This window comes from Helianthus annuus, chromosome 16, assembly GCF_002127325.2.
Source record: "Helianthus annuus cultivar XRQ/B chromosome 16, HanXRQr2.0-SUNRISE, whole genome shotgun sequence".
In the NCBI taxonomy this organism is placed as follows: Eukaryota; Viridiplantae; Streptophyta; class Magnoliopsida; order Asterales; family Asteraceae; genus Helianthus; species Helianthus annuus.
Window position 1 is genome coordinate 119,920,173 of NC_035448.2, and position 22,499 is coordinate 119,942,671.

Below are 22,499 nucleotides of genomic sequence, written 5' to 3' on the forward strand. Positions count from 1 at the left end.
CTGAATCGAAAAACAAACCACATAGGGACATGCGTAATCGTATTCCAAGACTTGAAAAATAGTTATGAGAGGGGCTGCCATGTGTTGTCACGCGTTGGTGAAAGGAGGTGCGTAAAAAACTTTGAGTCGCGTGTGTTGATGCGTGCGGCGGCTTGGTAGTGGTGGCTTAGTTGTACTATGGTGGTGCTACTGGTGGAGGCGATTTGTTGAAAGACAACTCAAAAAATTTTGGTTTTGGCTCACATTTCATTCTTAACCGTTTCTTGATCTTCACCTTCGTGTATGAGCCACACCTTAGCTCTGATACCAATTGGCCATAATTGTTAATATGGTCAATCCTTGTGTGTTAATTTAAATATCGATATTGGCCGTAGTTGTTAAATTATCAGTTGCTTGTGTGTTAGTTACGACATTCAATAATATACTAATTTTCTTTTTGTGTATTAGTTTTGGTATTCAATAAAATCGAGAGGATATGTTTGGGCTAAAAATAGATCTTCCTGTAATTATATTAGTTGGTCGGAATGGTTGCCTTTCAATAAAATCGAGAGGATACATTTTGGCTCACATTTTGTTAATAAAGGTTGCCTTTCAAAAAAAAACTAAAAATGAATCAGTAAATGCTTAAATTAATATGGTCAATGACTAAAGGATTTCTACGAGCTAAAGAAGTAAAGAGTACTTATTCATGTGTAATAAAGTTAAGTATTCATCAAAACCACTTTTCTCTATTTAATTATAGTAAAAAGATGGAGGGATATGTTTTAGATAGCACTTGAATAAAGATATATATCGTTACGGGGAATCCATTCCATGTTTAATAAATAGGAAGGAGCGTGGAATCCACATTTAAGTTGGAAATTAACATTAACATATTAGAGGATTGTGGAATCCACACGACAATACTTGTTTAATATATCTCTAAACATAAAGTATTGAAGATTAATTCTTCAGCCCTCCTTTGTTCGTTTTATTAGCACAACATTAAACTTATTATTATGTTTGGTCGATTGTTTAAGTCTGTTTATGGGATGTTAACTGTTTAAACATAAGCGCGGATTGTTTAGCATCGTATGAGCCATAGGCAAAGTCAAATGGGTCCGATAAGGGCTGCACAAAAGAAACGACGAATGTGATAAGGTATAATCGTCTTATGAAACGTCGCATCCCTTTCAAAACCCTATGTATATATGTATGTCGAATAGAACAGTTATATACTGGTAATTTTCTGTTGCAACAGTTAATCAACAGAAGATTTGTGTTTAATCATTGTTCAATTCGTTTTCATTCTTAATCAGTTTGTATTTGGTTTTATCGACTTTGTTCTTTGATGTATCCAAAACGCAACATAAAGGCAGACCACAGGAAATTTTGAACTGAAATAATTTTGATAGATATTTATGTAACGATTTTATAGTTAAAAGTCAAAATGAAACCTGCTATTGTCTTTTTGGCTGCCCAAATATATCTGAAGATAATTCATGGTTATTAATAAAAAAGGAGATCTCATTTTGTGCCTATGAATGTCGTCAGTTAAAAGTAATGGTTTAATAAACTAGCACTAGCCTGAACACGAGCGGGCTTACAAGTTTAAACCAGCCTTTTATCTATATATTTTTAAGAGTTAAACGCCTCGTTGGTCCCTATGGTTTGCAGATATTGCGGACTTGGTCCCAAGGCTTTAATAATTACATAGTTGGTCCCAATGGTTGTAAATTTTGCACTCGTGTGGTCGTTATCATTATCCTAAGTTACATTTATCAGTTAAGTGTATGTGGAATGTCTATTTTACCCCTAAACAATTAAAACTATATATATAATAAAAGAGGTGGGCTCAGTACTCATCTTCTTCACCCCCCCCCCGGTCATCTTTCCACTTTTGTATGTCCGATGGTGGCTTGGTGGTGGGTTTTGGCGGACGGTGGTTATGGTGGTGCAGTTTGGGTGTCTAAGTGAGGACGATGGGGGTGGTTGGTTATGTGTTTGGAGGTTAGACATGATGGTGGGGTGGTTGGTTATGTGGTTGGAGGTCCAAGGCCAGAGGTGTTAGGATCAAACGGGTCACACGAACACAGTCAACACACACTCTTAGCTCACAATCAAGAACAAAAAGATTTAAAGTGGTTCGGCCGTAATCTGACCTACGTCCACTCTCGGTAACTAGGAGGTTTTTATTGGCTTGGTACGAGAAATTACAGATACAAATCAATCTCATATATAGGATTGAAAGAAAGAAGAAAGTCAAAAACAAGATCCGTGAATTCTGGATCACAGTGAAGATTGGATCACCCCTGCCTTTTTTATCCTCTTATCCTTTTATCCTTTTCTGACATCAACTTGATCAAGTGGATTCACACTCAACAATCTCCCACTTGAAGCCACGGAATAATCTTCACCTGTGCTTCACCTGTGCATCAGTATTTCTGTAAAGAACTTTTGATCTTAGCACATTCCTAGTTACCCGGCCTTCTCATCAATTATCCTGAGGGTTTAGGGTTTAGGGTTTAGGGTTTAGGGTTTAGTGTTTAGGGTTTAGGGTTTAGGGTTTAGGGTTTAGGGTTTAGGGTTTAGATGGATTTAGGGTTTAGGGTTTAGGGTTTAGGGTTTAGGGTTTAGGGTGACAACCTTAGTCAACATATTAGATGGATTTTCACTTCCTTTGATCTTCTTCAACTTCAGATTGCCTTCACTAACTTGCTCTATGATGAAGTGATATCTCAGTTGTATGTGTTTCGTCTTCGAATGGAAGACATGATTCTTTGCAAGATGAATTGCACTTTGATTGTCACAGTGCACAATCAACTTGTTCCTTGCCAAGCTCTTTGAGAAAATTCTTCAACCATATAAGCTCTTTGCTTGCTTCAGCAACTGCCATACACTCTGCTTCTGTGGTTGAAAGGGCAACACTTTTCTGTAGTCTGGACATCAACTTACCACAGTGCCTCCCACTGTAAAGACATATCCGGTGGTGCTTTTGTAAGATTCTTTACAACCACCAAGGTCCGCATCTGCAAAACCCTTCAGAATAACATCTTTCCTCTTAAAATGCAATGCCATACTTCTGACCCACAACCGATTCTTGACCTGTACTCATCCAAACCGATCCGAACCCATCAAGATTAACCCAACAGCTTTGAACACATTCCTTCTTTTGTATTAATTAACGTGGGTGCGTGGCTACAACTTTCTTTCTTTTTTTAATCTCTCCATCGTCAGCGAGTAAACCTCTAATATTCTTCCTTCCTTCCATTTTTAAGTTCCCTCGACAACTTCGTGGTAGCCCTTTGCAGCCTCCTTATTTGTTTCTTCCACCGCTATCGGCACCGTTACATGCTTCTTTCTTTCCACTGATAACAAAATTCCTGATCAACATTGCTTGCTTTCAGTATTGCTTCAATTCTGCCAACCTTCTTTTCTTTCTTGTTCTCAGCCCTGCAGTTTAGAGGGCCTCTCCCCTCTTCTCCGATAGTCGACCCTTAAACCGACCTTCTTCTCAACCTTGCGAATCCCACGGTATGAGCCTAGAGCTCTGATACCAAATGTTCAATCAGACCCTTTGCAAATACACACTTTACCACCTCTCGTACAATAAAAAGAATGAACAAATATTGCTGATTTTGTAAAGCAAAACTATACTACCGAAAAGCAAAACAAAAAAGCTGTTGGCTTTCTTTTATTGAACAACTCAATAGAGCCTTATATAGGCTTACATGCAACGTACACTAAGACTCTTTCAAAACAGAAAAATAACTACTGCAACATGCTACCACCTATTCAATAGGAAACTTCCTAAAGAATCGTGAGACTCCAACTACAACCCAAACGTTCACTTTGACTAACTTATTCAAACTTAATTTAATACTTAATTAATAAATAAACCACAAAATAACCAGCTGACCCAGTTTACCTGTAACCCATGACCCGTACCCCTTGACCCGTCATGTCAAGATTATCCAACAGACTACACCGGGTTCATTCAAGAGAGCTTCGAGCCAAGTTAAATCGTAATTGTATCAGCAAGAACTTTGTATAGCTTTATACTCTGATTCTGTTTAAGATCGGGAAACCGTGCGTTGTTTCCAAGCATTCCAAGAGATAAGATTAGATCCTAAATAAATAGCAAATTCCTCTATGGACTTGTGTTCCTATGGACAGCTGGCCCAGTCAGCATCTGAGTAAGCTTTAAGATTGTTATGCCAATATGAATCAGTAAAGGCATGATATTAGAGCTCAAACCATGTTAAATAAAAAGACCATAGTGAGACATCCCTTTAGAATAGCGAAGGATGCGTTTCAGAGCCGAACAATGATTCTCTGTTGGAGCATGCATAAACTGCCAAACCTTATTTACAGCTAAGGTAATATCTGGTCGAGATAATGAAACATATTGGAGAGCACCAACTACCTGTCACTTAGGACCAAATTTTGTGAAGTAGACATTGGCGAGGGGACTAATTTGCAATACCCAAGAAATAATGCAAGTCACCCAAGTCTTTAACAGGGAAGGAGTCACTTAGTCATTTTATCACCCCATTAATTGCATGAACATTATTCTCGGTCACAATAATGTCATCCACATAAACAAGAACATACATAAGAGTGCCTTGAGATTTCAAAATGAATAAGGATGGATCGGTTGTAGACCATAAAAGCCGATTTGATGCAAAGCATTAGAAAGTCAATTGAACCATGCCTGCAGAGCCTGTCTGAGGCCATATAAAGATTTATGAAGAAGGCAAACATGGTTCGGCCGATCGTTATCAACAAACCCTAACAAACCCTGGTGGTTGACGATTCCTTCAAATCACCTTGAAGAAATACATTTTGAACATCCAATTGTCGCATGGGCCACTGATGTGTAATTGCAAGATACAATATGACCCGAATGGTAGTAGCTGTAATAACAGGACGAGTTAACTGCCATTTTCATCCCTGTGGTTTGGTGGAAAATGACACTTTAGTAAAAAAAAAAAAAAAAGCGGCAGTTCCATCCTCAACATTTTTTAAACGTGCCACTTCAGTCCAAAAAGATAACGCCTTGCGCCAGTTCCGTCCTCAACGTTTTTAACGGCGCGTTATCTTTTTGGACTGAAGTGGCACGTTTTAAAAATGTTGAGGACGGAACTGGCGCAATTTTTTTTGTACTGAAGTGGCATTTTTCACCAAACCACAGGGACGAAAATGGTAGTTAACTCAAACAGGACTAAATGTTTCTTGATAATTAATGCCCGGTGTTTCTTTGAACCCTTTTGCTACCAATCTAGCGTTGTAGGGAGTAATTAACTGGTAGACCCACTTGGAATCTATTCTATAAAACGAAAAGTGTGCCCAAAGCTAAAGTTGGATTCACCAAAATGAAGATTGTGGAATCCACACGACGGCCACTATCTGTAGAGTATAAAAATGGAACAATATAAAACTGAAAATGGGGTGTGAAGTCCCTTCTCTAATGTATTGAACTACTTTTCATGGAATAACTTTCTAGCAACAAAAATAATCAGTGGCCTTACAAAAACATCCCAAGAAACATATTGAACGAAAAATATAATAGGAGCCAACGCTAGTTGTGATAAAAACAAATATAGCGCGTTGAACCCACTTTGATATACTTTATTCTAAAATGCTCCATTTCAACATGAGCCATTACGCTCAAAACCCATTTGTCTTAGTAAAAAGTAGTAAGACTAGAAAAGCCTTTTACAAAGTCTTCAGAAAATTGTCACAAAAGTACATGTTTCATCTTAAAAATCCACTAAGTTTCACAATGCCAAGCTTGTTGGGATATAGCAAAGAGCAAGGAAGGTGGGGGTGTGTGTATGATAGCACTTGTTGCATAAAGAAATGTTGGGATGGATTAGGGGATCTAATGTTAGGTTTATTATCTAAACTGAAAGGAGTGTGCACTACACACTAAAGTTGGAAAGTCTCAACAGTTGCTATAATAGAGGATTGTAAAAGATGCATGAAAAAGACTGGAGTGTGGAATCCACAACATATAAAAGTAGAAGGCTCCTTTTGCTACATTGAACTACTTTCCAAACAATTTTTTACATGACACAATAAGCAAGGCTATTACATAGAACTGTATGATATTTCAATATTTATCACTTCCGGGCCTGGATTATCTGCAATTCGGTGCTGGATAAGTTGGCGCCTGGGAGTTTAGCTTGCTGCTGAAACTAGTAGACAATTCAAAGTCAACATAACAAAGTGATTTTCATGAAGTGTGGGCGCTCGGTGGCAAAAGTTAAAGTGCACTAATTTTAACGTTATATTACTCCATGATCATCATACTCAGTAAATCCCACCAATAGCAAAGCAAAGGTAGGGTCTGAGGAGGGTAAGATTAGACAGCCTTACTTCTACCCCGTAGGAATAGAGAGGCTGCTTCTAGTGAGACTCTCGGCTCGATAGTAGTTTTGCATCAAACCTAGGACATAAGGCACATAACACTCAGCAATCGAGACAAAGACCTATTAGTGTATGTACCCTTTTGTCTTTCAGCTATCAACGCCACCACATGATGCATCATTAACCGTCCTCAGCTTTTAATGTTATTTTCACGAAACTAGTAAAATAACGTTGAAATTAGTGCACTTTCACTTTTGCTCCCGATGGCCCACACATATATACATTATATACACATAACACTTTCACTTTAACATTATTTTACTAATTTCGTGAAAATAATGTTAAAAGACGGGAATGGTTAATCATGCATCATGTGGTGACATTGATAGCCGAAAGACAAGGGAGTAGATGCACTAATTTTGTCTTAATTGCCGAGTGTTGTGTGCCTTATGTCTAAGGCTTGATACAAAACTACCGTTGAGTCGGGGGTCTCACTAGAAATAGCCTCTCTATTCCTACGAGTTAGAGGTAAGGCTGTCTACATCTTACCCTCCTCAGACCCTACCTTAGCTTTGCTATTAGTAGGATTTACTAAGTATGATGATGATGATGACGACGACATCTTCCTAGAGATGGTGTTGAGCATTCACTTCAAACTAGTGGTGGCAAAATGGGTGGGTTGGGTAGGTTTGGGTAATAGGTTAGAATGGGTTTGGGTTAGAATGGGTTTATTAAGAAATGGGTTAGAATGGGTTTAGGTTAAAAATGGGTTTTTGTTAAGATTGATTTGGGCATGATAAAAAAAAATCAAAAAAATTCTAAAAAATCCGAAAAATTATAAAAATCCAAAAAATTTATAGAATGGGTTTAGGTTAAAAATGGGTTTTTGTTAAGATTGAATTTTTTTCATTTTAAGTATTTTTTGGATTTTTTATAATTTTTATGATTTTTTAGAATTTTTTGGATTTTTTATGATTTTTTTGATTTTTTAAATTTTTTTTTTATTTTTTATAATTTTTTTATTTTTTAGAATTTTTTTTTATTTTTTAGAATTTTTTGGATTTTTAGAATTTTTTTTTTATTTTTTAGAATTTATTGTATTTTTTATTATTTTTTTGATTTTTTTGATTTTTTTTTTGAATTTTTTGGATTTTTTATTATTTTTTTGATTTTTTAGAATTTATTTGATTTTTTAGAATTTTTTATTTTTTAGAATTTATTGGATTTTTTATTATTTTTTGATTTTTTATAATTTTTTGATTTTTATAATTTTTTGGATTTTTTATATTTTTTTGATTTTTTATAAATTTTTTGGATTTTTATAATTTTTTTGATTTTTTAGAATTTTTTTGATTTTTTATTATTTTTTATTATTTTTTAGAATTTTTTGGTTTTTTTATTATTTTTTTGGTTTTTTGGAATTTTTTATTATTTTTTGGATTTTTTAGAATTTTTTTTATTTTTTATTTTTAGAATTTTTTGGTTTTTTAGAAATTTTTTATTATTTGTGAAGCCAAGGTTTACGAACACTAGTGTTCGGATGAAGAATCTGCGTGTGATGCTATTTTTTGAGTTACCCTTTTACCCTGCATAATACCTATCGTGACCCACAAATTATTTTAAATAGATATTATATAACCATCCTGACCCATCCTTAATTATTTCTTAACCCATCCTTAATCATTTCTTAACCCATCCTAACTTATCCTCATTTTTAAAATGACCCAAAATAACCTAAAAACCCATTTGGGGTTTTTATTGCCAGACCTACTTGAAACACATTGAGCTTATGTTTGTTATTAAAAAGGGAAAGAGTGTCATCACTTCCATTAAAGATTATGGGATCCACACGTCTGCTGATAAACACGACTGCCACCGTTCGATTGGTTTAAAATGAAATGGAGTGTGCTTTCACAAGAGTTAAGCTACAAAAATGAGTAAAAAATGGAAACACTGAACCACTTTCCAAACAATGAATTTCACAAAAATATAAATAAAAAATAATAGGGAAAATACTTCGTGATCTAAAACTACAGTCCAGCATGCAAATTCACCAATTACCATGCATATTGCACACACCAGAAACTAGACCAGCAAATCTTAAAGCCTGTAAGATTCATGACTCTCACGTCTTGTCCAACGGCTCCAACACCCATCATCAGATATGATACATTGATACTGAAACATGACCATCAGTGGATCCCAGACCAGCAGCGCTTACGTGCACCACTGTCCCCTTTGCAAGTAGTGATAGTTTAACTCTTCCTCGATCTATACACATTTGTCCATGTTCCTGTTCAGATTTGTCCTCAGCAACCAGAACACATACACAATCTTGTGCAGCCATGATGATCAGAGCAGGAAAGACAATATCGAAAGTAATGATTTATGTCATACGTTGGTGGATATAATAAAGTTAAAGATAGGGTGCAATCCACAAGTCCATCATAATGATATTAAAACTAAACATTCAAAAAAAAGTTTAAATAGTGATTGTTTAAAATATTCAAGGCTTGTGGAATCCACACGACTTGCCATCATGCACTTGACAATTAGGGGAGGAAAACATCAAAAGGACATTATAATTTTATATAGAAACAAAAGCAAGTTTGCATTACCAAAGTACCAATAGTTGAAAGATAAGTACAATACACGAAAGGAGAGTTGATCAATTCACACAAGCAAACCATAAGCAATTCGATGAAAATGAGTTGGCTCGTTGTCTGATATGTCCACCGCCTTTGGCATAAGTACAGGTACTAATAGTGATTCCAAGTTAAAAAAAAAGGTATCATATCTTTTGGCTTTCTGAAAGCCGTTACCTTGTTAACAATCCTTAACCAGGGCCAACTTTTATTATATGTCCCATGGCTCCCATAGATAGCATTCAAAGCAAATCATGACAACTTAGGGGAACTATGTTTAGTATATGAAACTAAAAGGCATGTGCATCACATATGCAAGTTGCAAAGGTTAGTATTATACACTCAAGGAGCCATGAAATACACACCATAGCCACTACTTTACAGTGAGCCATATAACCATAGCCACTACTTTATCAATGAACCATATAAAACTGTTAATTCCTCTTTCCACTTTCCTATTTCAAATTTTTCATTTGTATTGGTTTGGTGATATGATACCCCATGTATTTGGACCAACCAAGCAAAAGTAACTAGGGTAGAAAGGGACCTAACTTAAAACACTCATAACTTTCGATCCGTTTGAAGTTACATCCAAGAATTGGCATGACAAAAGCAAGTGGGCTAGAAAAGGGGCCAACTTAAAACATGCATAACTTTTCATCCGTTAACTTATGATCTGTTTGTAAAATATAGAAAAAAATGTTGCAACTCCAGACAGATCAAAAGTTATGCCCGTTTTAAATTTGGGCCCCTTTCTAGCCCATTTGATTTTGTCCGGTTATTCTTGGATCAGCTTCTTATCATAATGTCATGCACCTAACAGGAGTTAAAGGATTATAGAAGTATTATATAATCAAGACGATTATAACGCTCATTCATTTCTCTTTTCCTAATTTTCGATTAAGGATACCATCAAATTGGTAAGAAAATACTAGGTCAATTAGGGAGTGTGGCACAGAACTTACCACCCATCATCATCATCAAACTCAGTAAATCCCACCAATAACAAAGCTAAGGTAGGGTCAGAGGAGGGTAAGATGTAGACAGCGTTAACCGTACCCCGTAGAAATAGAGGAGGCTGCTTCCAGTGAGACCCCCGGCTCGACATTAAATCATTAATATAATCAGTTTATTTACAGTTTTGCCCATCCCCGTTTTCTGTTTCGTCATCATGGTATTATGTTTATTCATTGTGCTATCTTTTACCTAACGATGATTCATGTTCTCATATTTACTATTTAAATCAATATGCAAGTTCCCACAAAAGTAACAAGACCCGTCAAGCATTAAAGAAAAAATATCATCAAAGTACTATTCTTATGACCCTATTCTCAGCTTCTGCTTATTACTAGTTGGTTACTTTTCTTCACTGTTTGTTTGGTTTGTAGTTAACACAATGACGATCTCTACCGGATTAAAGCCCATCAACCGTAGCATACGGACAAGATTTAGTGGAAGTCTACAAGTCGTGTTGCTTTACACCTGCAAGCCAACCTTTGCAATATGCTCTTTTCAAGCAGAATCATTTTGTCAACAGTAGCTTATTCGCTAAACAATATAGAGGCAAACTATGTATCAGAATTCTGCTATGATTCGACGGTTTTTCAATTCGAATACAAACCTACTCTAAGACAATAAATGGTTTGGCTGCTTCCTGCTCAAAAACATATAACAACACACAGCTAGTAAAAGTTTAAGAACTTTAGCATATTCTATGAAAAGAAAAGAGTACAGCCTAAGCCTAAAGTTGGATTAACCGATATCACCAAAAGAATAACAATTTTTTTTTTAGTAAAAATCACAACAAAATAATTGAAGATCGTGGAATCCACACGACGGCCACAATCTTTTCAATATAAAAATGAAACAATATAAAACTGAAAATGAAGTGTGCAGCCCACACCACCCACAACATAAAGAAGTATTGTAAAAGAAGATGCCCCCTTCTCTAACACATTAAACTACTTTCCAAACTATATCTTTCAGCCAACAAAATAAACAGTGGTCTCACATATAGCATCTTAAAAATATAGAAGATTGAACAAAAATAGAACAAGCCAACACTAGCCGTGATAAAAACAAGTATCGCGGTTGAACCCACTTTATTACTTTTTTCCTAAAACGACCAGTTTTAACATGTTCCGTTTTGGTAACCAAAATGATATTTTTTAATGCGGCATGTTTTGACCCGTTACCTGACCCTTTTTCCCAGGTTTCGCAAAAAGTAATAAGAATTGAAATATCTTAATTGTCACATAATTAACTACATGTATCTTCTTTAACTCGCTTTCACAACGCCAAGCTAGTTAGGATATAGCAAATAGCGAGGAAAGTGGAGAGATGTGTAGGATAGCATTTGTTGCATAAAGAAAAGATGGATGGATTAGGGGAACTAATGTTAGGATTGTTATCTAAATTGGGAGTGTGCACTACACACTAAAGTTGGAAACTTTTCAATTACTATAATAGAGGATTGTGGAAATGCATGAAAAAGAATGGAGTGTGGAATCCACACCACCCACAACATGAAAATGAAATGTAAAAGGATAAGGCTCCTGTACTATATTTAACTACTTTCCAAACAGTTGTTTCAGGCAACAGAATAAGCAATGCTATTACATAGAATGATAAGATATTTCAATACTTTATCACTTCCGGGCCCTTCAACAAATTCGTTGCATGTAATTCGCTTGGAGTTAGATCATAGATAACTCGAGAGTGGAGCTAATTGGGATAGAGCCAGTTGGTCGTACAAATTTTGGAGCCGAATATGAGTCAACTTTCAGCTCAAATGGAAGATTACGAGCCAGCTTGGCTCATATAAATATATACTCGCAACCCGGATGATGTTCGCTCATATAAACATACCCTATATACTCTCATAAACTCCTCGATACGGGTGGCAATCAGGACTCATTTTTCAAGAAATGGGTTGATTTGGTTGATATATATTTTGCATACACACTCATTTGTGTCAAGTCAAACTACACAAAAGGGTCAATCTATGTCTACTCAATTTATACAAGTCGAAACGTGCCACCTATCACCACCTCCACTTGTCAACGCTAAGCCAACATTAAAAAATATAGCGATTAAATCCATTTTGATAGTTCTTAAATAAACCACTCATTTCAACCCAAGCCCATTATCGTCAAAACCCATTTTGAACCGAACCCAGTTTGACCCAACCCGTTTTGACTTGTTACCCGACCCATCCGTTGCCAGATTTATATGTAGGTCACTATCATGGTAATTGACCCGAACATAGTTTGACCCAAATCCGTTTTGACTTGTTACACAACCCATCCTTTGCCAGACTTATGTGTAGGTAAGTATTATGGTAATAATATAGTTGCTACTTTATGCTAACATGATTTCTTATAGATATGGCAACACACAAATGATTTAAAGAGATATTAGATAAATGTTTCTGATGTACTTAAGACAAGCCCTTGGATCACTTAAGTTCACTCCAAGGGAACTGGAATACAGTTTAATGTAACACTACAGTCCAATAGAACCAATCCACTTGGTCAGTCCAAAAGTAATAGCCATAGCCATCCAACCACCAACCAGAATCCTCAAACAAGACTTCACCACTGGAGTCCGCCCTAAAACAGCGCCAATCCACCCGAAAACCACAAGCGCCAAGCTCACAGTGGCTACAACCACACCAAGCCTAACCGTGTGGTCCACTATAAAAGCAGCAACAAGTAACGGCATGATGGCCCCTAACATAAAAGCAAGAGCTGATGCTGCAGCCGCCTGAATGGGATTCGGTAATGCTTCCTTCTCACTAATCTCCTCATCGTTGGTTCTGTTGTCTCTCTTCATCTGAGCCACCTCAACGTCTCGTTGAGAGTATACCGAAACAAACTCACCAATCGCCATGCTGCATGCTCCAGCAACTAAGCCAGCAAACCCGGTAAGAATCATGGCTCGCACATCATGTTTAACAGCTCCAACACCCATCATCAGGGATGCTACAGATACTAGACCGTCAGTGGCTCCAAGAACGGCTGCACGCAGCCACTGTCCCCTTTGTGAGTAGTCAACGTCTTCCTCTTGCTCATGCTGTTCGGTTTTGTCCACAGAAACCAGAATGCGTACGTCATTTTGTGCAGCCATATTGGTGAAAGAAAGAAAGAAAGATGATAAGCAAAGAATGATAAAACGAACTAACTTGTGGAAGATATGAGTCCCTCATAGAGGATATATATATATATATATATATATATATATATATATATATATATATATATGTAGTCTGTGTTAAGTGGTGACTAAAGTTAAAGATGGTGTGCAAACCACAAGCCCCTGATAATGGTAATTAAATAAAGCACCTAAATATACAGATTGAATCCATACGTATTTTCAATGATGACGTTATTTCGGCTGTTTGCTGCCCAAATCTACCTGCAGGCAATTCGCGGTTAGAAACAAAATTAAACTTCTGTATATTAAAACAAAAGGGAAAGTGTGCAATCCAAAAAGCTAAAGTTGGATTAATGAATATGATAAAAACTAAAGATTGTGGAATCCACACGAATGCCACAATCTGTTAAATAAAAAATGAAACAATGTATAACAGATATAAGTGTGCAATCCACAAGTGATTGAAAAAGAGATATAAAGAATACAAAGAATGTTGAATCCACACCACCCAAACACATAAATATGAGTTTGAAAGAAGGCATATTCCATAAACGGGTCAATCAATCAATCGTACCCAGTAAATCTCACAAATAGCAAAGCTATTGGTAGGGTCTGGGGAGGGTGAGATGTAGGCACACCTTACCTCTATCCCTAAGGATAGAGAGACTGGTTCCAGAGAGACCCTCTGATAGAACCCAAAATCAAACAGAACTAACTGATAGATTTTATTGTTGTAAATTGAAATACTACAAGATAGAAGACCCGATTCGAGATGGGTTAATCTCCAAGAACAAAGGTATAGATACCCAATTAGATAATAATCATCAACATAATCCCCAAAAACTAGAACAAAGATATAAATAAGCAATAATAGCAGTAACAGCTGGCCCTTCAGCTCCCGTAATAACTGGCCCTTCAGCTCCCATTTACCCATCACTTACCCTTTTCAATAACTGTTTTGACCCATTAATAAATCTGACCCTAATACCTACCTGTATAGGAATCGGGTTTGTATCACCCTCGACACCAAAGACATATAGAAATCAAAAGATACAAGTAAACAAAGAAGTTGTGGGGACATATTTACTCTGGGTTCGGGTTTAAGTCAGGTTCCATACATTATGTTTTAGGCATTCGCAACGAAAAAGTAACATGTACACAAAAGCAAGCTACATATGGGACTATGGGTTACTAGGCCATATGTAACCTTTTTATTATCAACCAAGTACTATTCTTCATCACAGGAAAGTGCTACCTTTTAACAGCTACATCAAATATCATCAGTCATTGATATTGAATGGCTTTTAATTAGTACACAGTAAACTGTACATTAACAGCTATGCAGTCAATAGTGTGCTATAGCGTTTAGCGGACATACGATGTCATAGCGGTTCAAATAGCGGTCCCTTGTAGCGGTTCCGCTATTAGTATTAGCGGTGCTAAAGGCCGCTATTCTGAAACCCGTATAGCGGTCGTAGCACTGCTTTTAGCAGTTTTTATATTTCAGCCCAAAAGCCCACATTAATCATCTGTTTGAAATAAACCCAAAAATAAACGCCCAAACCCAAAATTAAACCTAAATCGAGGCCTAGAGTCTTCTTCATTGGATGCTGGTTGCTTGGTTCTTCATTGTTCAACAAAATAAAACCTAACTCTAGAAATCGTCGGACTTCCACTTCCAATCCTAAATCGCTGGAGTCTAGACTCTCGTGGCTGGACTTTCTAAATCGAATTTCGATATTACTATTAATAATTTTCAAATATATATTTATATATATATATACACACACATGAATTATGCATGATATAGAAATTACCGCTATAGCACCGCTATAACCTATATGTCGTATAGCAAACCTTGACCACTATTTGATTTTGGACCGCTATAACTGCATAGATTAAGAGGCCACTTGGTGTTTTTTTCTTGAAAAACCATATACATATACATACATATATACACACACACACAGAGACGGGAGTTCATCTCATAACCAATAATATGTTTAGAGAACCACGAGAACTTTAACCCTTGTATTATATATTATAATTGACCAAGAATGCATGTATATTTCAATATTTTTAAGATCTAATTTTAAAGATATGGTATTTATAATCTTTTGTCCAAATGCCTATGTGCACATGTGTATGCATGTTTGCACATTTCTATACTTTCTTATAATAGTTAGAAGAAAGGAGATAAAGTCAAAGAAAGAGTGGGACAGATAAATTAACCATTTTTTCAGTTTAATATGTACACATGCTTATGCAGTTCTCAACATAGTATCGGTGTTAAAATGAATGTGCCAATCTATACACACACGCATACGTTCATATATACATCGACTCAGAACACTAGTACACATCGTTGCAACAAAGGAAGTAAAAAGGTATTCGGTATTTGAAGGTGACATAAGATAAAGGTTTCCAATTTATTCAAGACAGGCCCTAGGATCATTGAAGATCACTAAGAGCAGATCAGAACACAATCAAAGCTTTATCCACAACAAGCATGTTATAGCAAGATAAAAAATACAAACTGATGCGACACTACAGACCAGTAGACCCTATCCACTTGGTCAACCCAAAAGTAACGGCCATAGCCATCCAACCGCCAACCAGAATCCTGAAACAAGATTTCACAACCGGAGTCCTCCCAAAAAGAGCTCCAATCCACCCAAAAACCACAAGCGCAAGGCTCACTGTGGCTACAACCACGCCCAGCCTAACCGTATGGTCCACAATAAATGCAGCAGCAAGTAACGGCACCATGGCCCCCAATATAAACGCAATGGCAGATGCTGCAGCAGCCTGAATGGGATTCGGTAGTGCTTCCTTCTCACTAATCTCCTCATTGTTGTTTCCAGCGGTTCTATTGTCTCTCTTCATCTGAGCTACCTCAACGTCACGTTGAGAGTAGACTGAAACAAACTCACCAATCGCCATACTGCACGCACCAGCTACTAAGCCAGCAAACCCTGTAAGAATCATGGCTCTCACGTCATGTTTAACAGCTCCGATACCCATCATCAGAGATGCTACGGAAACTAGACCGTCAGAAGCTCCAAGAACAGCAGCACGCAGCCACTGTCCCCTTTGTGAGTAGTCAAACTCGTCCTCTGGACCATGCTGTTCGGTTTTGACCTCGGAAACCGAAATGCATATAGCATTTTGTGCAGCCATGGTTATGGAACCGGAAGAAGGAAAGATGATACTATATCACAGAGAATGATAAAAGGAACTTATTTGTGTAAGATAGAGTCCCTCATAGAGGATATATATAGTATGCATGTGGTGGATCTACAAATGTGTCGATAATGATAATTGTGTAGATCGTGCGAAAAGATAAAAATAGTGTGCAACCCACAAGCCCTTATAGTGATACTAAATAAAGCATCGCAAAAAATCATGTCTGCATCCATGGTAACAAGCTTAAAATGCATGTCTACTTTTTCTTGCTAGATTAGAACTAAAAAAAAAGTAAATAATGTATAATTCTATGTTGCACTTGTTAATATACACTAAACACTGCCCAGATATAAGTTCAATAATTCACCAGCCTTGGTGGATATCTAATAGATGTAACATTACTATTATATAAAATCATGCAAGCTGAAAACTAAGGCAGATAGTTTACCGCATTTATAAGCTACATTACCGCATGGAAAGAAACAAAATAGAGAACATAAAGAACCCCATCAAAGAACCGCAGTACAGAATAGATGACATAAATCTATGTTTGTCACACAAAAATCAAACGTGTGCATTCTCCACGGTGAAAATAGAAAGATTAAACATTAAAAGCGTCGAGGACTGTGAAATCCTCAATATTTAAATGAGATTCAAAATCCCGGGATAAGAAGGTGAAAAAACTGGAGTGTCAAGACACGAGTAGTGATGAAATGGTTAAAGTATATGAAGAGAGTGGAAGCTATACGAAGGGCAAACCACATCATATCAACGGACCTTATGAGTTATGAGAGAAGAATCCATTTCTGATATCGTACATATTAACCAACACTCCCATAAAAATGTGTCCTAAATCTAAGTTGAATAGAAGGGTCACATTTTTGTCTCCTAAAAGGTATTTTTATTAGTCTAACTGAGTAACTGTTAAATGGGAAATGTTGAAGAGCAAATGATTGTTTATTGTTAACTGTAATATGTATTCTTAATGAATCTTAATAATGATGGTAAATAACAGTAAGCAACGTCTAGTGTACTTAAATAGCTACAGTTAGCAGAAAGAGTTGCATGTAACAAATTTATTATTTTACAAAGAGTAAAATGCCATTTTCGTCCCTGAGGTTTGGCTAGTTTTGCGATTTTCGTCCAAAGGTTTGTTTTCCCGCATCTGGATCCAAAAGGTTTGAAATCTTGCCATTTTCATCCAGCTCGTTAACTCCATCCATTTTTTTCCGTTAAGTCAAGGGTATTTCTGTCTTTTTTGTTAACTTAAAGGGCAATTCGGTCTTTTCACTTTATGTTAAATGCTTGTACATAAAGTGATAACGTAAAACAAAGACCGAATTGACCTTTAACTTAACAAAAAAAAACAAAAATACCGCTGACTTAACAGAGAAAAGTGAATGGAGTTAACGAGCTGGATGAAAATGGCAAGATTTCAAACCTTTTAGATCCAGATGCGGAAAAACAAACCTCTGGACGAAAGTTGCAAAACTAGTCAAACCTTAGGGACGAAAATGGCATTTTACTCTATTACAAAATATCAAACTAAAAGACATAAGAAGCCACTAGGAAGGTGGAGGGCTGTGTAGGAATGCACTTACAAGTTACATCAATGTAATAATGAGTTTGGAGAATCTGGTGCCAGGTTTAATAAGCTGTAAGATGTGTGTACTCCATTGAGAATAGGCCATGAACATTCACAGTGTCATCATTATAACTTGCAGATAATATCAATAACTTCAGAGAAACATATGTGATATGCCCGCTTAAACGTTAAAACATATTTGGTGGAACAGCATGCGTCAACTCAGAAAAATGGTGTTAACAGGCTAGAGATTATAAGCTTTGTTTAAAGAAGTGTGTGCCCTGCAAGGATGCTGCCCTTGACCCACTCGCCAACAGCTAGTAGAATGTTGAATATTAAGTATTTCTAAAGTATAAGTATATTTTGAATATAAGGCGCCTTGCGTACATGAGGCTAGAGCGAAGCACCTTTTAGAACCAAGACTATAACTTATAAGATCAAATAATTTTCTATCTGTGTTTTGTAGTAGAAAAATAATTCATGATGATGCAACAAGATTTTCAGTAAGGCCAAAAAATAAAAGAAAAAAAAAACAAATAGCAAATAGAATCCTAGAGTAAAGCCCTATAAGACCATGCGTAGTGGTAAGGGTTAATAATGCCCCCACCCTTGGGCGTTTTCCGCCATGTGGCAGTATAGTCAGCAAGGGGCATCATTGGGCGTTTTTCTAAATTGGGTGTAGTGGAGATGTGGGCATTATGTTAAAAGGGTGTAGAGAATTAAATAAAAATAAAAAACCCAACAAAAAAAGCTACTGGCCAAAAAATGGAAGATTAAATGTGATTGGCCATTCAAAATTGCACAAAGCGTGATTTGAAAAACGCCTGGAGGTATTTTTTGAACAATAACGCCCAATAACGCCAAGGGGGGGTGGGGGTGGGCGTTTTTTGAACAATAACGCCCAATAACACATGGTCTAAATCACACTTACAGCACAATAAAGCACATTGCCATGGTCTACTTGTATAACCATATCCAACCAAACAAACCCCTAAAGTAAAACTTCAAATTCATCAGGAGATATCAATCACTAGAACCCACTGTTGTTTACTTTAATGCCAACTCAAAAAAGGAAAACATATGTTGCAATAACCAGTAAAAAGTTGTCAAAGTCTTCAAGGCATATGTAGCATGAAGTTACCAATTTCTACTTTTCACCACATCGTTACTTTGTGATCCCTAACTAAGAACTAGTCTCAACATTCAGCAGATGATGTCTTGACTAACTGGATACATGCTTATGACCTCATATATGATAAAGCCTTTCAATTTCCTGCACATTTGACCTTCTCATGAAAAACCTCTACTCTAAAACCACTATTATCATCAGGTGTACCTGCATACTCTCTACCCTGAACTTTCCCTTTGTCTATGAACAATTTCAAAAATGAACACGAATACACTGAACAACCAAACTAGTATCCTAATATGTAAGAAATTATCACCAACATAAATTAAATAAAAACACCAACAAAGTCTTGTAAGTTTGCGTTTATACAATGAACAGCAGAAAGCTAAGTGCAAGAAATCAACTTCTAGCTCTTAATGCAAATGTAGCTAGAGAATGTATAACATAACAGAATTTAATTAATAAATTCACTTGTACGTTAATTACTGAAAAGATTATAAGATCACACAATAGACACACCATTCTAACAATATGAAAATGGAAAAAAATAGTTATTTTAGCTTTCATATCGACGTTAATCGTAGTGTGGTGTTAGGTTCCAGATTAAAACCCCCCAAGCATTGTAAATCATATCCCATTCATTAACATCTTGTACTAAGATCAACCTTTTACTTTCACAAAAAAAATGTAGAAAAACCAAAGTTAGGAAGCATGCTAAAGAATATAGAAAAATATCCTCAAAATATGCCAACATGGGTACAAAAGAACTGAGAGACTAATAAGCAATACCTTGGTTTTAAATTGCGTGATGCGCTCCAATGCGTTTGGTCCAAAAATCCGATGCGTGATGCGTGTTGCGAGCGCATCACGTATGCGATGCGCTCTTTATAAAAAAAATAATAAAAAATATTTATACATAACAACTTATAAAAACATACTTAAACTAGAACAAGTAACATAATAAGAAGATAAGGGTTGTGCTTTTTGGTTCAAAACAAGCATACTAAGATATTAATTATTGAAAAAACTCAACCCATTTCATAAAATATGGGAAAAAAAAAAACATAACAAACAATGATGCGTGCATCAGAGCGCATAATGCGACGAGCGCATTATGCGAAATCAGCACAATATCCTCGCATCACGTAACCGCAACGCATCAACCGTTGCGATGCGCTCTCATCAGCGCATCGGGGGCATCACGCATTATGCACGCATTTTAAAACCAAGAGCAATTCCACAAAGAATATCCACAAAACCACAAGGAATCCTGTATACTTCATAGCATAAGACCATAGTTATCAAATGCGCTAGGCGCACTCTAGGCGTGTAGGCCTCGCCTGTTGCCTAGGCGAGAAGCGCAAAAAAAGCGTGGGCCTGGAAAAAAAAGCGCAAGCAAATAAAAACATAAAAAAATAATATTATGTATTGAAAAAATACACTTTCTTCAAATTCCAAAAGTATTTGAATACCATAATCCTTATAATAAAACCAAAACCAAAATCATCATGAATCCTCATAAGGTTGGAAAATATACTGTAGAATCCTCATAAGGTCGAAAAATAATTGTAGTATTGTATGTTTTGCCGGAAAAAAAATGAACGTTTGTTTACAGCACAGGTTGTATATAACAATATGTTTTTATAGAAGATATGATTTCTCTTTAACTTTTTAAAATTCAAATTTGATTGAGATAACTTTCCAAAAAAAATTGATAAATATCTGTAACTATAATTTGGTGTATATATATAAGATAGGATTTTAATTAAAAAAAATCACTCGCCCAAAAATATCGCCTAGGCGGGAAGGAGCGAGCGCTTTTGATAACTATGCATAAGACATAAGTGTCTAAATACTTGCCAACATGAGTACAAGAGAACTAGGAGATTAACAGGCAATATAAGTAAATAAATAACTAAAATAGACATAAAGCACACAACAAAAGAACCTTATATCTAGTTTTCCTTAATATTAAAAGTTAAAACTATTGGAGAGCATACTAAATAAAAGAGATTGTATTTCTACACCAATTCCTGTAATTTACGAGCATCAAACCATGCACTGCGAGGCAAACATCAACAGCATATACATCATTACAAAAAATAACTACATTTATAGAGAATACATAGATGTAAAAACTTACAAAGGAAGTTCAAATCATTATAACAGATTGTTGTGCCTCGGAATTATGAATACATGATACGAGACCTCATTATGAACTATCAACAACTAACTACAGTAAGAATACCTGAAAATTCAATTTGTAAAGGTAACATTGAAGAAAACTATTCCACTTTACAACTAAATGCTGGCTTCATATCTTAAAGATCTCTTGTATTTCAACAAAAAGCGATCAGTTTTATCGTCACAGTTCTCCGAAATTTCAAGGCATTCATTGCCATTTCCATAACTCCTATTATCAGGCATGCCTTCAGGATACAAATTAGCTAAATCCATACAAGAACAGCACGAATCCTCAGCAAAAACTGAAGGCCTTGGTTTCCCTTTTCCAACTCTGTAGTATTTTAAAAGATAGCGAAGAGGCTTTCTTTCTATGTCATTTTCTTGACAACAGCTGTCACTAAGACTATTATCTGAAGTAGAACCAGAATTACAAGCCTTCAAGCCTTCTGATGATGTAGAACCATGATTACTTGCCTTACAGATATAGCATTCACATTCTATATCATGTGAACAAGCTTTACAGCCAGAACGCCTTCTAGTATAGCACATCAACGGTGCATTCAAAGAAGCTGAACTCTTCAAGCAACCCATTCTGTATCTTCTAGTATAGCAAATCAACGGTACATCCAAACTACTCGAATCCCTCAAAACAATCTTCTTACCGTCACGCCTTCTCGAATAACACGCTATAGGCACATCATCTGTTCGTACCGACCCCACCAAACGAGTACACCTAGATATCCTAGGCGAGCTATTAATCGCTCTGTGCAACAAAAACGCCAACTCCACATCATCCACAACCTTCACCTCACCACTCGCCCCACCCACCGCAACATTTCTACAATCAACAACACTCAAAACACTTTTACCTGACTCAACCGCGCTTTTACTAACCATAGGTTTCTTTAACGCAACATCCCTAGCTTTCAATCCAACAACAACTTTCCTTTTCATTTCTCTAACACAAACCCTACCTTCACATAACTCCTTATTCATTTTCCTAATCCTCCTCTTCCTAGCCCTAATCGACTTCGCAATGGCTTCCGGAATCCAACAATCAACACAAACCGTAAACCCTAACCCTAACCCTGGGCCATACCTAGCCACACACTCCTTATGCACACTACGGTCACAATCACTACACTTAACACAATCTAATTCATCAACAACAGATGAAAAACAGTACGAACAGAGATCGGAATTACTCACTCGCTTAGTGCATTTCTTGCACAAGAGAACAATGCGCCACATGCTGTCGAGCGGT

General features: G+C 36.4%; 2 protein-coding genes across 2 annotated transcripts; both read right to left on the bottom strand.

The window, feature by feature from the left end:
* Positions 1-12,397: 12,397 nt before the first annotated feature.
* On the bottom strand, positions 12,398-13,194 carry LOC110916955 (vacuolar iron transporter homolog 4). Its single transcript, XM_022161593.2, has one exon. The coding sequence runs from the start codon at positions 13,122-13,124 to the stop codon at positions 12,501-12,503; it is 624 nt and encodes a 207-aa protein (XP_022017285.1). The 5' UTR covers positions 13,125-13,194; the 3' UTR covers positions 12,398-12,500.
* Positions 13,195-15,561: 2,367 nt separating this feature from the next.
* Positions 15,562-16,469, bottom strand: LOC110916859 (vacuolar iron transporter homolog 4-like). The gene has a single exon (XM_022161519.2). The coding sequence runs from the start codon at positions 16,329-16,331 to the stop codon at positions 15,699-15,701; it is 633 nt and encodes a 210-aa protein (XP_022017211.1). The 5' UTR covers positions 16,332-16,469; the 3' UTR covers positions 15,562-15,698.
* Between the last annotated feature and the right edge of the window lie 6,030 nt (positions 16,470-22,499).